Source organism: Gorilla gorilla, chromosome 9 (genome assembly GCF_029281585.2).
Source record: "Gorilla gorilla gorilla isolate KB3781 chromosome 9, NHGRI_mGorGor1-v2.1_pri, whole genome shotgun sequence".
Classification (NCBI taxonomy): Eukaryota; Metazoa; Chordata; class Mammalia; order Primates; family Hominidae; genus Gorilla; species Gorilla gorilla.
Genome location: NC_073233.2, coordinates 102,675,186 through 102,694,361, shown reverse-complemented (window position 1 = coordinate 102,694,361; position 19,176 = coordinate 102,675,186). Strand labels below are relative to the sequence as shown.

Below are 19,176 nucleotides of genomic sequence, written 5' to 3'. Positions count from 1 at the left end.
ATTTGGCAAATCTGCTTTTTAAACAATGTAAGAATCCTGGCTCTGCTGTTGATGAGCTTTGTGAACATAAGCAAATGGTTTAATTTCTTGGTACCCGTTGCCTTATTAGTAAGTGAGAATAATAATAGGGCCTACTACATAGGGCTGTTATGAAGATTAATTGAGACAACAGAAAGGGCTATTAACAGTGTTCCAAGCACATAGGAAGTGCTCGGTAAATTTTAGTTTCTGTTCATGAAGACAGGAAAAGACAACAGGAATCACCCCGTAAAGTTCACTTTCAAGAGACGATCAAATCAGTGAGCTCTTTAAAATAGAATAGCAGCAAGATGCTCAGGCAGAAAAGAGATGAAAGCTTTTAGAGTTTTGTTTAGGTCAGACTATTCAGCTAACAAACTACGCTAAAATTACATTTTCAACTTTCCAAGAATTTGGGATGAGGGAAGACCTATAATACACCATTACTCAGAAAATAAGCTTAAAATGTCCAGTTCCATCAAAGAACAAAATAAAAGGCTACATGGTATTGTCAAAAGGTTCTTCAAAGTCTCCTTACCTGGCCATCTTGGCATGCAAGTCAAGGGCTAAGTGGCCCTAGAGAAGGTATCAGAAACTAGACTAGCCTGAATACCCCTCAGCTGCCTAAGAGGCTCCATCTTCAGAGACAGTGACAATAGGGTAGTTACTGAGGGAGGGAGTGACGGATTTGTCCTCTGTACTGAGCATTACAAACAAGAGGAAAAGAATTTTCCTCTCCCTAGCACCTTTGTTCCATAATTTTTCTTTCATTTCATCTCTGATATAATAGGACAGAGATCAAAACATGAACTTCAAATCTCTTCTTTGCAGTGATCTGTTCCTTTCACTGACAACATAGGAAAAACTCTTTACTACCAAAAATGCAGAAAAGTCTATTCCTTCAGAATCATAACATACATGGCAATTTAAAGCCTATTTTCATCCTCAAAACGGTGGGTCTTTTAATGGCCTAGCCAATTAAACGATAAATTTTTTTTAAAAAAAGGCCAACCTCACTTCAAGGTATATAATGTGTAACATTTTCTTTAGTATCCTATGCAACAGATAACTGGATAATTTTTCCAAATCAAGGGTCTCAAAATGGATTTACAATAATTATTTGAAAAAAATGTCTAAATCAATGTGACCAGAACATAATATAACATTTCTGGAGATTCTGTCCTATTCTGTGGGTGTTGATCAAGTTCTACCTGACAAGTGCCCAGGGGTCTCACAGTACAATGTCTTAAAGGGAAAAAAAAATTATGAAAATAGGGCTTTCAAGTGTATTACCCATTACCTCTTGCTTATAGAGCATATAAATGCATTTTATACTAATTCTATCATCATTTTGTACCTTCAGTTACTGTCTATTTTGGAATCATAATCTTGACTATGGAAAGCAAAGCATCTTCTTGGAAGAAAACTATCTTGCGTACTTGTATTATCTATATGTCTCTCCCCACTCCTGATTCAAACAACACATCATATTACTGATGTTCATAATGATTTTCTGAACCATCAAGAAAATGTTACATAAGGCAGGAGGTAAAGTAGTGGGGAGGGGATCAATCTTACAGAAAAACCACCACCAAAAATATTTGCCTTCAACTATACAGAAATTCACATCTTCAGAATAATGCAGTTTCCAGGTAATCCAAATAGTTAAAGACTTACTGTGGGCTACGTTTTTCATACTTTATCTAATGATAACATGATAATGATGATGACTGTAGCAGTTTAATACATGTCTGCAAATTCTTTGACACACCTGTAGAAAGGTGGGTCCACATCCTTGAATTTAGGCAGGCTTATAATTATATCTATTTTCCACTTGGCCAAGAGAAAATAGAGGAGTAACCCTATGTGACTTCCAAAATTAAATCATAAAAGGCAATGCAGTTTCCATCCAATTTCTGGGAATACTCACACCTGGAGCCCTAAGCCACCATATAAGATTCTAACTAGCCCGATCCTATAAGGAAGCCAAGCCATGTGGAAAGGCAACTTGTTGACACTCTGGTCTGCAGACCTAGCCTTCAAGTCATCCCAGCCCAGGTGCCAGACATGTGAATCCAGTCACAAACCACTCATGCGCTCTCAGCCTTCTTGCCCCAGAAGTCCCAGGAATGATGGAGCAGAGACAGGGCATCCTACAGTGCCTTGCCTGAAGTCCAGACCCATAGAATCTGTAAGCATAATAAAATGTTGCAATAGTAACTGCAACAACCATGATAACTAACACTTAACTCTTCCAATGTGTCAGATATTGCTCTTATACCTAGCATGTAATCCTCCTAACAATTTTTTGAGGTAGGTGTAATTAAGATCCCTATATATCACATGAGGAAATTCTACTTGACAGAGAGGTTAAGTAATTTAGCCAAGATTATAAAGCTAGTGAGTGGCACAGTTTGGGTGTGAATACAGGTTTCCAGTTCTGGAGTCTTAACCATTAAGCTCCATAGATAATTACTGAAATCAAAAAAAGATATCCAAAGGGCACACCACAATTAGCCTATTAGGGTCCTCTTCCCACCATCAGGCAGGACATTACATCATATTTTCTCAATTTAAACAGATTTCTAGTAAGATACCCCCACACTTCTATTAATTCTTTGGTTGCCTCTTTGCCCTCCATATCCTCCTAATCTGTATTTATCCACCCTCCCCAGCAGAGAACTCTTCTAAGCTTCTAGAAGTCATGATATCTGTGATTTAAGCTCATTTCAAAGTGAAAATAAAATAAATACTTGAAAGACAGTTATGAATCCTTTCTTCTCTTCTTAGAGCAGAACGAACCCAGTTCATTTGTCTTTTGTTTTCTAACATCTTAATACATTACACTCCTTTTATAGAATATGAATTCCATGGGGGAGCAAAGGATATATATCCCACACTAGCCCAGTTCCTGGCACATGACAGACCCTCAAATATCAGATGGATGAACTATATATCCTTTTATTGTAACCCCATCAAATTCTCCACCTCAGTATTGACTTGTACAAACCAGAGTTATTCACTCAACAGATATTTAAGGAGTGAGTGATTCTGTATCCAAATTTCTGCCTAATTTATATTCTGTCCAAAATAAGAAATGTCATGCTCCCTCAAGTCTCTTCTATAAGAGAAATTGAAAATATTCAAAGTAAATTCAATTAGCATAATTGTGACTACTGCCTAAATAAATTACTAAATTTAATACAAGAAATTCAGTATTTTATTTTATGAACAAACAATTACACATAACCCATTTTTTGTTCCTAAACTAATAAAGTTATTTTAGTCACTTAATAAATGTCATTAAAATATAAATATTTGTCTTTATTTCAATTTTTTTCTCCAAACTCCTGGAATTTATTTTGGAGAAATTTGAAAGTAAGAAATGTTAGAATTTGGGGAAATGTAATGCCTCAACTCAGGGTTAAGCTAATATGTATCTCAAAGTAGACTTTTTAGACTCTATTCTTCAGTTTTTTGATGAGTATCATACAGGATCAACTCTAAAAGTCAGCTAAGGTAAATTTATTCACCATTTTTATGCCACTTACCACTCATTTTTGATCTGTCAGGCCAGTCAATACCACGGGAAGATAAGCCTGACAGGATTATGTCCTTTACCAAACCTACTAGTTTAAACAAACCTGACACCGCCATTATCTTCAATGTTTGTATAAATGGTTTTGTGATGCTTTTAAAATTACTTTCCCAGGTGTCTTAATTGAAGCTTACTGTGATTTCAGAAGGCATTTTCTTTGCTCTTTTAGAGAAAAAGACCATTAGACCATTTCTCTTTTCAAGAAGCTAGATTGGTTTTACATGTGTTTTTCTGCAATGAATTTAATGATATGCACTGAGTGCTGCATCCAGTAATTTCCATAAAAAGCACATTTCCTAATCTCTTTGTCTGCCCTTCTTCTATCTTCCAACCTTTCCCACATCACCAGGATGAGTAATCAACCTATAACTGCAGTGATATTTAGGAGCCAGTCCCTCAGGAAACAGGGCCTTACCAGAGGATTTCATATTCTCTACTTTTCCCAAGACCAGCAGATAGAGGAGGCTTGCTCACAAAACACTTGGTTCTCAGAGCCCTCCAGAACACCGCCCGTGTCAGAAAGGAAAAGGCCTGCTTCACATCTGCTTTCAGGGGTCACATTCCTGGGTCATACCACCCAGAGCAGCCCTCACAGCTGAGAAGCAGCAGCTGAATGTGAGATGCCTCCTTCCTCCCTGGCACGTGGCCACAGGGCGTGTGCAGAGCCCTATCTCACAAAGAGAAAGCAAAGCAAGCTTGGAAGACAAGATATCTATCATCCCTGTCTTGCTGGGCCTATTCTGAGAAGGGTGGAGGAAAGGTGGGAGGAAGCAGGGAAAGAAGGAAGGACAGAGTAGGTCAGAAGAGGTGCAAGAAAACAGAAGTGGGAAGACCTGTTATGTGAGTGGCTATCACAATAGTCCAGGAAACAGGTAATTAGCCCTTAAACTGGTTTAGCTGTAGAGACATGCAAAGGAAGGGAAAGTATGCAAGAAGTATTTTGGAGGTCAACTGCAGGACCTAAAGACTGACTGGATGTAGGGTGGGCAAGGAGATGAACCTTATTACAGTTTACAGAACACTTTCAAAGGAGACAATAGGATGATGAAGTGTGGAATGGTATCTGAGCATGTGCAAACACTGGAGAGATGAACAAGCGCCAGCTGCCTGCCTCTCATTGACAAAGGTTGGTTCAACAGTGGAACAGATCCAAGGTGGAGAAGTTCAGGATGACCTTTGATGGTCCTCTTCAGGAGGACCTTTCCGTGCTAATTCCACCCAAGCATTTCTATTTGCTCCTCTCAAGGACCAGATCCCTGGAAGAATCCCATGAATGGAATATCCCTAGAAACAGCAGACATCTCCTGATAATGGCCTGGTAAGCTTTGCCGCCAGCATAACCCAGTTGCCATGCTGACCCAGCTTTCAAATGGAATGAGCCTCCAAAAACAGAAGTGGTAAAATGGGGTTCAAGTGAATGGAGCATTCCCAATCAGTTCATACCAGCCCTCCAAGGGAGATGTGGTACATTTCATTCAAAAATGTGTCCCTGTCTTATCATCTGAAGCCCAGTGGTGTTGCCATCAGAAAACAGAGCCAACCTCACTGTAGAACAACACTCCTCAACAGAAATTGCTGCAATGATGTAAATCGCTATTAAGCACTTGAACTGTGGCTAGTGGGACTGAGGTCCTGAATTTTTCATTTCATTTAATTTTCATTAATTTAAATAGCCACAAGTGACTAGTGGTTACTACAGACAGCGTAGGTCTAGAACTTTAAAAAAATAGATGTGGGCCAGATCACATCTGTCCTAAACTGCTAGAAAAAAAAAAGTCACAGAGTTATATTTCTCTACTCTGAGGAAGCTGAATCTCTAATATTTCAACATCTGCTCAAGCAATTTTCCAGCACTGGGCTCTCCTTTGGTCCTTACTACAACTATTTATCAATGAGCCTCCAAAACATTTCCATTTGGAAGGCCCTCAGACCCTAGCTTAACCATCCATCCACTGCAGGAACCTTCTTCATGATGTCCCTGAGTATGTCCATGGTCCCTGAATATGTCTATGCAATCGTTACCAAGTCCCCCAAGTAGCAATGAAACTTACCGTCAGTCAGAGACACTGCTCCAAAAAGATACTGATGATGCAGAAAATAATTTTAAGAAAACTATTTTACACAAAATTTTACTTCTTATGAAGCTCTTTCACATTCACTATGTCATTTAAGCCACACAATAACCTTAGAAGATAAATATTTAGTAAATACACTTATTTTATAGAGCCTAAGTGATTTACCAAGGCAATATGGTAGCCATATACCCAGTTGTGGCATGTCTTCCAAGGAGTGAGAGACAAATGATAGAAGAAAAAGTCATGGTCAGGAAAGTGAGGCACAAAAGAAGAGTGATTAGAGGAAGAAATATAGCTATATCAACTAATAACCTTAGAAGTAGATCTGTTTCAAACTCAATTACTTATAGATCAACAAACTCCATTCCAAAGGGTAAGCATCTCAGTCCAGGCCCAATTTAAAGGGGCTGTGTTTTAAAATGGTCATTCTTAACATGTGTTTCCAGGACCAGCAGCATCAGCATTGCTTGGAAATGTGTTAGAAATGAAAAGTCTTAGGCCCTATCCTCAATCAACCAAGGAAACAGAAACTCTAGGGGTGCGGCCCAGCAATCCATGTTTCAATAAGCCCTCTGGGGTATTCTGATGCTCAATCACATTTGAGAACAACTGTCCTGGAATTGTACATCTAAGACCCAATTAATTTCCTCTGAGAAGTAAACAACTTGGTCATCAAGAAGGAAACAGAGCTGCCAGTTATGAAATTTGAGACACGGCCTGGTGACATCAGCCCTGACTTACTGCACCTACAGTACCAAGCACCATAAACTCTGAACTAGCCTTCTGAATGCAGACCCACCTCCTCCTGCCTCCTGTGCTCAAGGGCACAGAGGAAATCATTCTTTCATCAGAAATCATACTTTTATAGAAGCAAAGAAAGGTTTATTTTATAGATAGTAATAGATTGTGAATAGGGCATCCTAGCTTCTATCTCATTCACTAAGTAGTATTCACAGCGCTCCCAACTGTGAAAAGGAACACTTCCATGAGTAAGAACCGGGGATCCAGGTTCTCAAAGAAGAGGGATACATGCGAATTTACATAACATTATAAAGTGTTTTGCTTCTCTGCTGTTTTAATAATAATAATGGTAGCAGGTATTTATTGAATGCTTTCAACGTGCCCAGCACTGTGCGCATTGCTTCACTTTGCCCTCATGCAGCTCCATGAGGGAAGAACTATTATTTTCCCCATTTTACTGATGAGGCTTCAGCATGTACAATTCCGAGGTCACACAGCAAGGAGGCGGCAGGGCCAGGATACACCTGTTCTCAATCCAAAATACTACCTCTCCTTTTTCATTTTAACATATACATAACTCTTAATCTATTCAACTTCATTCATACTGTTTATGTTACTGAGTTTTAAGTACTGTGTTTTCACCTTCTTTTAAGCTATCATGCCATGTACTGTTCAAAAAGGTCCTCAACCACTCAGTTTATGCCAACTCAATCAGCATGTGCTCAAGAATCAGAGTAACACACTCTAAAGAATTCATGGCAATAAAGATCTAAACACTGGATCAAAAGCAAACCAATTTTATTCCCACCATGGTTGGGCAGCATGCCCAGGGAAGCCCTCCCTGACCGCCTGGACCAAAGTGAGCCCTCTCTCCTCAGAGCACCCACAGTACATCACATGTGTCCCCATCATAGTAGTAACACATGGTAATGTCCACATGCCACACCCCTAATCTGTGAGCACTTCAGAATGGGAACTACACCTGATAGTCCATCTGTGCATATTCGAGACCTAATAGATGGTTTATAAGCTCAGCAGCAAGACATACAAACTCTTAAGACAGACAAAAGTGAACTATAACTTAAAAATAAAATGTAAAACTATAAAACTTTTAGAAGAAAACACAGCAGAAAATGTCTGAGACATGGGTCTAGGCAAAATGTTCTTAGATGTGACACCAAATGCACCATCCTTAAAGAAAAAAGGAATCTATGAACTGGACTTTATCAAAATAAAAAACTTTTGATCTGCAAAAGACCTTGGTAAGGACATAAAAAGACATGCTACATACTTGGGAAAATATATGTGCAAGCCACAAATCTGACTAAGGACTTGCATCTAGAATATATAAAGAACTCTTAAAGCTCTAAAGTAAAATAAATAATCCAGTTAGGGAATGGGCAAAAGGCATGAATAGTTATTTCGCCAAAGAGGATATATGGATAGCAAATAAGCACATAAAAAAGACAGACATTCAACATAATCAGCCATTAGGGTAATGCAAATTAAAACCATGATAAGATTAGAACACCTACTAGAACACCTATTAGGACAACTAAAATAAAAAATAGTGATAACATCAAATGCTAGTGAGGTTGCAGAGAAACTGGATCTCTCATACATTGCTAATAGGAGTGGTGCAGCCACTCTGGAAAAGTTTGGCAGTTTCTTAAAAAACTAAACACACACTTACCATACAATCCAGCAATCAAAATCATGGGCATTTACGCCAGAGAAATGAAAACTTATGTTCACACAAACACCTATATATAAATGTTCATAAAAACTTTATGTGAAATAGTCATGAACTGGAAAAAACCCATAGGTGAATGGTTAAACAAACCATAGTACATCCATATTATGGAATACTACTCAGCAATGAAAAGAAACAAACTATTGAGAGATGCAAAAATCTGGATGGATCCCCATGGCATTATGCTGAGTGAAAAGCCAATCTCAAAAGCTCACATACTACATGATTGTATTTATGTAACATTCTCAAAATGATAAAATTATAGATATGGTGAACAGGAGTAGTGGTTGCTAAGCATTTAGCAACAGAGTGAGGATGGGGAGAAGAGGGCCAGTGCAACTATAGAGGTGTAGCATAAGGGAGATCATTGCGGTAATAAAATAGTGTGTACCTTGATTGTGGTAGTGGTTACATGAATCTACACATGAAAAATGTGTAGAAGTACACAAATAGAAATACAAATTTTACATGTGCATGTAAAACTGGTGAAATCTGAATATGCTCTGTGGACTGTACCAATGTCAATTTCCTGGTTCTGCTACTGTACTATGGTTATGTAAGATGTTACCAATGGGGGAAACTGGGTGAAGGGTACACAGGACCTCTCTACTATTTTTGCAACTTCCTATGAAGCTATGATCATTTCAAAACGAAAAGTTAAAAGTAAACAGCAGACATTTTACTTAAAAACAAAATGAAAAAATAGAGGTATATAGCTGCAATATTGGCCAGTGAGGTCTCAAACACAGGTTTAAACACACACCGTAGAACGACAGTTTTTGAAAACTTAAATCTAATTCTTCAGTATCTTAACAGGGATACATTTCCAACACCTTAGAGCTACTCTCCTACTCTCTCCTAAAAGATGCGGGGAAAATGCCTGATGTGTGAGCCCCTTTAGGAGTCCAGGAGTCCTGTCCTGAGTGTCCAAAATGAATATACCCTAAGGTTACACAAGGCCTGGCCATGAGGGCAGAGCCAAGGGCCTCACAAGTTAAAGTAGAACTCAGCTTGGTGCCAACACATAAACCAAGAGCAGGAGTGGCTTCCTTCCAGCAAAAGTAGAGGACTGCCCTACCCACAATGGCCAAGATTTACATTGTACCTCTCCTTCAAGACAAAACAAAGCCAAGCCAACAAAATTAACTTTAAAAAAATCACTAGGCAAACAAAAAAACAAAACAAAACATAAAACCACAACAACCTCAGACTATTTCCAACAAACCTTGTAATCAAATATCTCCCTTTACTTGACCTCCACACTACCCCTTGCTTTTCGAGGATTTTATTACCTACTAAATTCTGAGTCATAAGAACCTGCCAAAATTAATGAAAAATAGGAGAAAAATTATTCAAAACACTGCAGAATTTTCTGACCTGAGCTTCCTTATGCATTTAAAATGCAGATAGCCACACACCGCACCTCCCCCCCCCCAAAAAAAGAAAAGAAAAGAGAAAAGGTTACTTTGGGGGAATTTTATATATCAGAAATATTAGCAGGTCTTATAAAGTTACTTCTTTTTAATTTATTGGCCCGAAAAATCAAACTTTTACAATTTTCACTAGCAATTCCCATTTCATGTCATTAATTATTTTTTTCAAAAGTCTTTGTTTTATCATTTTCAAAGCATTTTCACAAATTACTATGAAGAAATGCAGCACTGATACCTAGAGGCTGTACCTTTCAACAGAACTCTCACCAGCCAGACTGCTCATTTCAATTAGTTCAGCCATCTTTTCCCTAGGCCCTGGGTCCACACTTTTCCACAGGGGTGGACATCAGAAAAGCTGAGCTCTACCCACAACAGCCTCTAGACTAACTGGCCCAGGGCAGACACTCTCAAGTCTGATCAGCGGAGTGCCTTCCCATAAAATCACTCACATTTCTGCATTCATGTGTTTTTCTTAACGACAGCACTTTAAAATCTCATTGAAACTGAAAATCCTCCATTAGCCTCCGTGAAAAGATGTATTTTTAAATGCTTTGATCTCCACATGCCCTTTGGAAAATTAGTATGCTACATCCTCCATCATCTGCAAAGAACCTGAAAGACCAAGACTTCTGTGCATGTTAAAAAGAAGGGGGAGGCAAAGGGGCGTTACAGGTACAGCACCTTCTCTCCTATCCACCTGCAGGTTTACAAAGGTTTCCTTATTTATCTTGAAAAATGCATCACAGAAAAACAAAAGTGCACTCCAAGAACTAAACATCCTCATCCCTCCCCCCAACCCCCACCACCATCATAAGGAAAAGTAGAGCCTGTATAAAGCCTTCTACCTATGTCCTACCCTTTTCATTCTGGTCGAATCGGTGTTTTCCTTCATTCTAGTCAAATCAGTGCTTTTCCACCCTTTACTAACAGTTCAAAGTATATTAAACTACTGTTCCCACATTATTCTCATAAAGAGCCTTCAAAGTAGATACACACTATAAGGCTCAGAGCACCTTACTAGGAAGTAAATGTCAGTTGCTCTAGATTCTTTAAGACCTTGCAATCTAGAGAGCTCCTTAATCGTTAACCTGGGTCTGACTTCCACAGCTGCCCGGGCCCAGGAGTGGTAGGCAGCCAGGGGAAATCTTAGCCAGTTTGGCAGTGACCCATAGGCCAGTTTTGGAAGCAGGGAGCTATGATTGTTTAATACTTCAAGCCCTGACTTTTTGCTTCCCGAAAAGGAAGGAAATTTTCTGGAACTGTAGCTATTAATATCCCTCTATTCTGGTTTAATTCGTTTATGGTGAGCAGGTTAGCACGTTACTGTTTTGGTTAGCCGAAAGCATCTTCGAGGTATCACAACTGGCTCTCGAGACCACGTACCCCACCACCACCAAGGCCTTCTATAAGCAGTACAAAAACTCAGTTCTCATAACATGCCTCAGGAGAAGAAAATGGGAAACCAAGGCCTCACAGAGAAAGGGAGCTGAGGGACCATGGGGACAAAATGTTGGGTCCAAACCGCATCGTCTCAGGAGGCCGCACGCTCAGGGCTCACCTCTGAAACCCCAGTCCAGGTGATCCACAGGCTAGCCCGGCCAAAAGGTATTTGCCACGCGGAGACAGGAAACCAACACCGAAGCCAAAAAGGCAAAAATCTTCGAACAAAAATGGAAAAGGAAAGTCTTCCTAGTCATCAATAAAGATAGGAAGAGTAGGGTGGGCGAGGCGCGGGAGCTTTGCGCAGAGACCCGGGATTCTCGGCCTGGGGCTCTGAGGGGGGAAACTTGGACACGTCGCCGCGAGCGCAGTCCAGGTAGCGGAGGCCCTAGAGGTGCGCGCCAGGGCTAGTCTGCTCTGCCGCCGCGTCCTCCAGCCCGGCCGCCTATGGGGCACGCTCGGTCCCTGTCCCGGCACTAGGCCCCCGTTCCGCTCGGCTGTCATCGGCCGACGTGCCACTCTCCCTCCTGCCACAAATGTCACATTCCAAGAAAAAACAGTTCCATTTGGAAAGTTTAAATTTTTTCCCCCCTGAAAGCAGATTATTGTAAAGGCAGCCCTAACAGGCAAGCGGGAGCTGGATGTAACTCTCCAGTCTGTCAAAGAAACTTGTCTGGGGAGAGAACAAAGAAGGAGCAGCAGCTAACGCGATCCGAGCGTCTGGGGCTGGGGTGCGACCCTTTCGTCGCCCCCACCCGCCAGAGCCGGGTCTGGCCGGCGGGCAGAAAGGGTCCAGTCCAGAGCGCCAGAGCCCCTCGGGCGGGCCGGTGCGCGCGCCTTTGTCTCGCGCCGGGGAAAGCGGCACCGGACACCCCCTTCCGTCCCCTCCCTCGCCGCGAGACCCGCGCGCGGGCGCGCCTCGGAGTGTCTGGCCATATGGCTGCGCCCCTTAGGAAAGGCCAGCCCCGCGTCGGATGCGCAGCACCCCGGGGCCCAAACCCCGGGGCCACAACTTCAGTCAACGTGGGTCGCGGGGCGGCAAGGCGCTGAGGCCCGGCCCGCAGGCAACTGGACCTGGAGCGGGGCAAGGGAACCCGCTTAAAAACAACAATCTGGGATCTCAGCCCCGGGCCCCCAGAAGCTGCCCCCTTCCGTGAGCAGCAGGGGCCCGGGGAGCCCGGGGCGACTGGGTTCTTCGCGTGGGAGACTCGGAGACGCCCTCCCGGCACCTCGGGTGGGGGCTGGTTACCTTTCACCGCAGGCTCACAAGTTCCTCGGCGCAACTTTGCCCTCCACATGAGGTGATCATGGCTAGTTCAGTCCCTCGGCTGGGGAAGGGGGCCGCCGGGCAGCGCGCAGGACATGGCCTGGGGCAGCGCGGGGAAGTGGCGCCGGACAATCAACCCCATTCACACAGGGCTTCACCTCCAGCCCCAAACCCGACAACCGCTGCTGGGTCCTAGAGCTTCTCGCGCGCTCCCGCCGCCGTCCGCGCTCCCCGCTCCCCGCGCGCGGGCCGGGGAGGGTCGCCCGGGCTCGTCACTATAACCCTACACTCCACCCCCGCCGTGGCGCCCGGCCGCTGGGCCCTAGAGCCCGTCTGCAGACACCCGCCGCCCCTCCCCGGGCCGCGAGACTGCTAGGCTGAAATTGCCCAGAGCTCAAGCTGACGTGTCTCCCTGAGACTTAGGAGGGCGACAGCCTCCCTTGCTTTGTCCGCTGCCGGGTTTTGATTAATTTCAGACTCACCAGTTCTCCCTCCACTTTGTCTTCCTTCCCCACCAGCCCAATGCCGGCCAAAATTCTGTTTCCGGATCTGCCCAAAAGTCTAGATCTGCTTAGGTTGGTTTTTTTTCTTCTTAAGTGGAATTTCCAGGTGGAAAGTGGCCACACTTTTCTCAGCATTCCCCAGGCCCCAGTGCTTCCATCACGCACTTGAGATTGGGCGATAAGCTGCTACTATGTGCTCCGTTGACAAACAGAAGGGCCAAAACAGACCTGACAGCCTCGGATATTAAATGTGTTCGCAGAACCGTACATCCTCTGGGCATAAATCCCCAGGCTGTTATCTGCCTGAGTAGAGGTAAAGAAAGTAAGCGACTCTGGGAAAATGTTGCCCCACCTCTTAAAATCAGGCTGTGCTGAGAACTACTCATCCACCTCATTATATTGGTTTATACTGGCGGCTCTCTGGAGCCCTAATCTGGGGTGCCCGAGCCTGCCCCATAGCACTTCTGCCTGGCTTTTTCCGGGCAGCTCTACTGCTTGGAGAAGAGAAGGCTAGGTAACTGTGCAGTTGCTGCCCAGGATGTTAGTGGGAGAGTTAGCGCACACCAAGCCTCTCTTATCTGGTGCTCCCTGCCTCTGTTTACCTGCTATCTAGGTCCGGCCTTCAGGGACTCCTCCCTGGATTGTGGCAGTTCCCTAACTAGACTGCCAGCAGTTTTACCTCTCATCAGTTCTGGTGGGTTGCATGTCCTGATTCTGATTCCCCTGATGGGCCCTCCTACTGAGTAAACTCTGCTCTCAAGATAAAGCCCAAATGTAATCATTTAACAATTATTTATGAAATACCTGCTCCATTTAAAGTCATCTACCCTGGTACACACAAAAGAAACTTAGCACACAAAAGAAACTTAGCACACAAAAGAAACTTAGAGCAGCTGACCAGCCCTTCAAGAATCTGTTATCTGTCTAAGAAGACAAGATGTGTGAACAGAAAACAGGCAAGCAACAAAGCAGGAGATCCAAGTACTGCAGATGCCTGGGAAGGGCGGAGAGAGGCACTGACTACAAAGAAGGAAAAGCCTGGGAGGGTGGTGGAGTTCAGACACAGCAGAAAGAGGAAAAGGCAGCACTGGACAAGCAGAGGCAACAGCCAAGAGGGAGATGACAAGGTCTGGGTGCTTGGGAAGAAGGCATAGAGGAAAGCGTTTTTACCAGAAATGAGGAGAAAACAAGGGAAGGCAGAATAACAACGTCACAAAAATGTAGGCCTGGAAAGAATCGAAGAAAGTGTCAACTAAACCTTTCACTTGCCGGATGAAGAAGCTCAGGCATAGCTACTGAATGACTTGTCCAATGTTACAGAACAAGTTTAGTAGCAAAGCCAGGTATAGAAACAACCTCTGCCTCAATGTGCCTTGTATTACACATTGTGAACCCTGAATCGCAAATTAGGAGCTGAAGTGGTTATCTTATGGACAGTGAAGGGACCACTGATTCACCTAACATTTGCGCGAATTTAATACAAATTGGGGAAGAAGTGATGGATAGAAAAAGAAGAAAGGAAACCAATCTTTACTAATTGCCCACTCCTAGATACCATCCTATAGTCTAGGAAGCAGCAAAATTTCCAAGTTACAACCATCAAGTTTAGAACAAAACAGGCATGAGCTGAGTTGCAGCTCCACCATTCAGTATCTGCGTGACGCTGAGCAAGTTGCCTAACTTCTCTAAACCTCAGTATCCTTTTTGGCAGGATGAAGAAAATAGCATCTCACAGAGTGGTTGTGAAGACTGAATAAAATAACAAATGTAAAATACTCAGCACAATGCATGTAGTATTCAATATACATTTGCTATTATTATTTCAAGAGACTATCTAGGATAGTCGCAGGAAGCAATGATAGGTGAGGTTGACAGAGGTGATAAAAAGGAAATGAGAGATACCATATCTTTGGAGATACCAGATGTCATAAAGAAAGGTATCAAATCTTTGAAGCAAGATTTTATTCTTCTCATTGACTCGTTGTTTATCCTGGGGAAAAGGACAAAGTAATCAAGTTAACCTAGGCTTTGAGCCCAGCCACAGGAAGAATAGATCTTGCAGTCTTAGAAGAATGGATCATTAGACCAATGACAGATGAAGCACAGTTGAGAAGAGGAAACGGTTTGAGAAAGATGCTGAGTGACTTACTATCCTCTGGGCAAGAGGAAACAAGGAACAAGGGACTGGGTGAGAAGTGGAGGACAGAGGTGTAGAGAAAAGGAGAGATGAAGCTTTGAAGATCAGTTCATTAGGAGAATGTCCACAACTGGAAAATAGGGAAAGAAGGAGGTAGAAGAGGAAGAATCTGGAGAAGTAGAAGAGCTGGGAAAAGGTAAAGGCATGGAAGCCAGAGAAGTTTTAAGAAGTGGGTCCTTCTATCAAATGTTACAGATTCTTAGACCTGCAATGAAGTGCTAGGCACAGCTTGTGGGTTCAAGGATCTTCTGATTCAATCAGGTGGACCTAGCCTAGACTCCTCAAATTAATACCCAGTAATCAGATACATGGAAGCACAGGCAGAAAACACTGCTGGAGACCAATGTTTCCCTCCTGTGCCTTAATTTCCTTATCTGTGAATAAGCTCTACATCAAATGCAGAAAACAATCTTTTCAGGCCTTAACTTAGTTCCTGAATCTATTGTTCAGGAACTAAGGCCTGCAAAAAAAGACTTTGAATTTCACTAGCAAGAAGTTATCAATAACATCTTTCAGTAAGCACACTTGGCTGGAGATTCTGATGTCTGGTTTGTGTCTAATGGAAACAAAGTATGTTTACAATAAAAATTGAACACACCTTCACTAACAGCAAGGTAGTGAACCAGTCCACATCTGTGCCTTCTTTAGATCTATGCACTCATCCTAAAGGTCAGCATCCTTTCTAAAGTGACCCAAGTTGTCATTTACTCATTCCTAAGAAAGTTAAGAAGATGATGGGCCAATTTTAGTGCTCTTTGGGGGCAGCCCAGAGAGCAGTCTTTCACTCAAAACAGGACGAGTACCAGGATGTTCCAGTGATACCAAGCTGTTCCCAACAAGCATAGAGGTGGGAAGAATGTTGAAGTAACAGAGGCATCTGGATAGAGGAGAATGAGCAGGGCCCTTACAATAAGACCTGCTTCTAGTCCGTGTTCTATCTATTTCTAGACATGGAGAGCCTCAGCTTCCTCCTCTATAAAATAATAACATTTGCCTCATAAACTTATTGCAAGGGTTAAATGAGATAATACAGGTCAAGTGCTGGGCACATCTAGGAATTCAGTAAAAGTTAGAAACCCTCCTCTTCTCCAGTAATTTGAAATACCAAGGAATTTAAATACTCTATTAAAATGCAAATCTCTTTCCCCTCTCACTTTTCTCAGCACCCCTTCTTGACAAACATTTAGTCTTTACCAGCTAATACTTTCACTGAATGGGCCCTAAGAATGGGCTTGGGCTTGCAAAGACAGAGAAGCCAAACAGCAAAAGAAGAGTGGATGAACATGACTATGTAAGGAACAGCTACTACACACAGCCTCACCTGGGACCATCACTACAACTGGTAGTTCTCCATTAATGACTGTTGAATGAACAAACCAATGATTTGATGCACCCAGGCTGCTTTGATCAAAATGCTTGTTTTGCTCCTAGAACAAGTAAAGATATTTTTTAAGTTCAATTTCAAGCACTTTCTGAAGTGTAACTTATGAAACCAAAGCATGTAAAAATTTAAACTCCTCATGTTCCACCTCCAAATTTCTGAATCTTTAAAGGTGCAGTCCTAGAATCCACTCGAAATGACTCCTAGCACATTGAGGTTTCCAGCTGGCTCACTGGGGTTAGTCAGTGCTCCTGCAATTCACTTTCAGAAGTATTTACTACATCAGAGTGTAGTATGCGAAAGATAAAAAATAATGGTGAACACACTAGAGATTAGACACAAAGCATTATGGGAGCATAGAGGAATGATGCACAGGAAAAAAAAGGGCAGGTTCCAAGAAATCCAGGTGCTGAGAGGAGGATATTTCGAGCAAAGGCATGGACACAAGGAAGCAAAGCATATGCTGCCATGCTTCTAAACACCTTTTCTTTTAATTTCTTCTTTTTATAAACATCAAATGGTCACATGAACCCCAGAGTTAATAAACCCCTATATGATCACCAGGTGAGAAGTTTTTTTCCAAGCTTTTCTTTCAGTTCTCTGTTTTACAATGGCAATACAGCAGACCCTTGCACAACACAGGTTTGAACAGTGCAGGTCAACTTACACACAGATCTTCCTCTACCTCTGCCACCCTGAACCAGCAAGCCCAACCCACCCCCTTCTTCCTCCTCCTCAGCCTACTCAATGTGAAGATGACAAGGATGAAGACTTTTATGATGATCATCTCTGCCTTGTGATTTTCTTAATAACATTTTCTTTTCTATAGCTTCTTTATTGTAAGAATACAGTATTAATACATATAACATATGAAATATGTGTTAATCAACTGTTTATATTACCGGCAAGGCTTCCAGTCAACAGTAGGCTATTAGCAGTTAAGTTTTTGGGGAGTCAGAAGTTATATTTGGATTTTCAACTGTGTGAGGGGGTCAGCGCCCGTGACTCCTGCATTGTTCAAGGGTCAACTCTAGTGTGTTTTTTCCTGCCTTTTTCTAAATATAAAATCATATTCTCAAATAAGCTTTTTCACACAGCACATGTCTCCTCTGAAGATTCTGACACATGCCCTGCCCTGCAAACTGTTGGCAGGAGCATAATTCAGGGAATACTGGCAGTGTCTAAAGCAGAGAGTACTGAGTGTACATTGTCGTAAGGAGAGGAAAGGGCAAGGGGATGAGCCTTTGTCAGTACCAGATGGTCTCAGAGTGAAAGAATGAAAAACAAAAAGGAGGACAATGTGGAGGGCAAGCAGGAAGATACACAAGGTACGACACTTGTGTAGTTCTGGAAATATCAGGTGCCTGTGGATGAAGAAACTGCTCCTGGAACAAATAAAATGTTATGCAACAGAAGAGATCATTTGAACACCCTGCTCCATTTGAAGCTTATCAAGGACTCTGTGTGGATTATGAAAAAAGTTTCCCAACAAATATTTATTAAGTACCTACTGAGGACCAGGCTTTGTGCTACCATGCTACATAGGTAGTTTGGCTGGATCGTTAAGTTATAGATCTGAGGCCTGTTTGTCGGGATGTTTTTAGTTTCACACCCATAGTGACACACCAGTCTCTTCTTGCTTGACTGCTTTCTCCTGTAAGCATATTACCTAATATGCACTAAACACATAATTTTATCTATATAAACACAAGAAACTGAGGATAGATATGCTGATGTCCAGAGAAAATGCACCTGTACCAAATGGGGTAAGGAAGAAGAGTAGAGACGTTGGCCCCAAACAAACTGGTGTCAGACCCGGACTGAGACAGACCAGCTGTAAATATAAAGATCCCGGCATGGAGTAGATATTCAATACATGACAGTTATTCTAAACATTATTTGCTACTACTACTACGGAAACCTTGGGAGTACTGAAAACTCATAATACTTTTTTGGCTGATGTTATTGCAGGGTTTCTCAACCCCAGCCCTCTGACATTTGGGGCTGATGATTCTTTGTTGTGAGAGACTGCCCAGTGCATTGTAGGGATGGCCTCTACCCACTAGATGCCAGTGGCAACCACCCCCTCTACCTTCATTTATGAAAACAAAAACTGTCTCCAGACATTGCCAAATGTCCCCTAGGGGGCAAAATTGCCTCTGATTGAGAACCACTGAGTTAGTTGATTAATTGATGTTGCCCACTTTAAAAGAAGCTCCCAAGCTTCTAATCATATTGATCATTCCATTGAGTTACTGGGTGAATCTAATTGCATACTAATAGCAGCTTCAGTTACATCCACCCTATAATATATCATTCTATTATGATTGCTTCCCTTTCCTCTTTTCATGAGCAAAAAAACTAATCATGTTTTCCTCTCTGATTTCCAGTGATGATATAGACACATTTTTGTTTCTAAAACTGGAATCATACTGAGTTTCTAAAACAACATAAAGCCACTATTAAAAATAAGGAGTTTCACAATAGCTGAAGTTCAGAATGTTCACCCTAAAGAACCCTTGTAATCCCCATTTTGAAAGTAATTATTGGATGTTTATACTGAAAACATATATTTTCAGTTCATAGAAAGAACAGTGAGAGAAATGACCCCTCCACAACCTGTACAGCAATTTTAGTTCTTCTCTCTCCAGAATATGCACTACAGACCAACAGGTCTTACACCTTTTTAAAAGCCAAGGAAAGACAGAGAAGTGGGGAAATTCTCACCATTCCTAATGGCTCCAGACACTCTAGATGGTTCCATTCAGGA

At 42.2% G+C, this 19,176-nt stretch overlaps 1 protein-coding gene across 7 annotated transcripts in view; it reads right to left on the bottom strand.

The window, feature by feature from the left end:
- Positions 1-19,176, bottom strand: part of AMOTL1 (angiomotin like 1) — a 144,749-nt gene that overhangs the window by 94,848 nt on the left and 30,725 nt on the right. Inside the window, exon 1 of one of the 7 annotated variants that reach the window (XM_004051986.4) lies at positions 12,308-12,599. The exons of 5 other annotated variants lie outside the window; for them this stretch is intronic. In XM_004051986.4, the coding sequence (XP_004052034.3) occupies positions 12,308-12,356 (49 nt within the window). In that variant the 5' untranslated portion in view covers positions 12,357-12,599. Of the gene's footprint in view, positions 1-12,307; positions 12,600-19,176 lie in introns of those variants that run through there. One more of the 7 variants, XM_004051985.5, reaches the window with a different exon arrangement.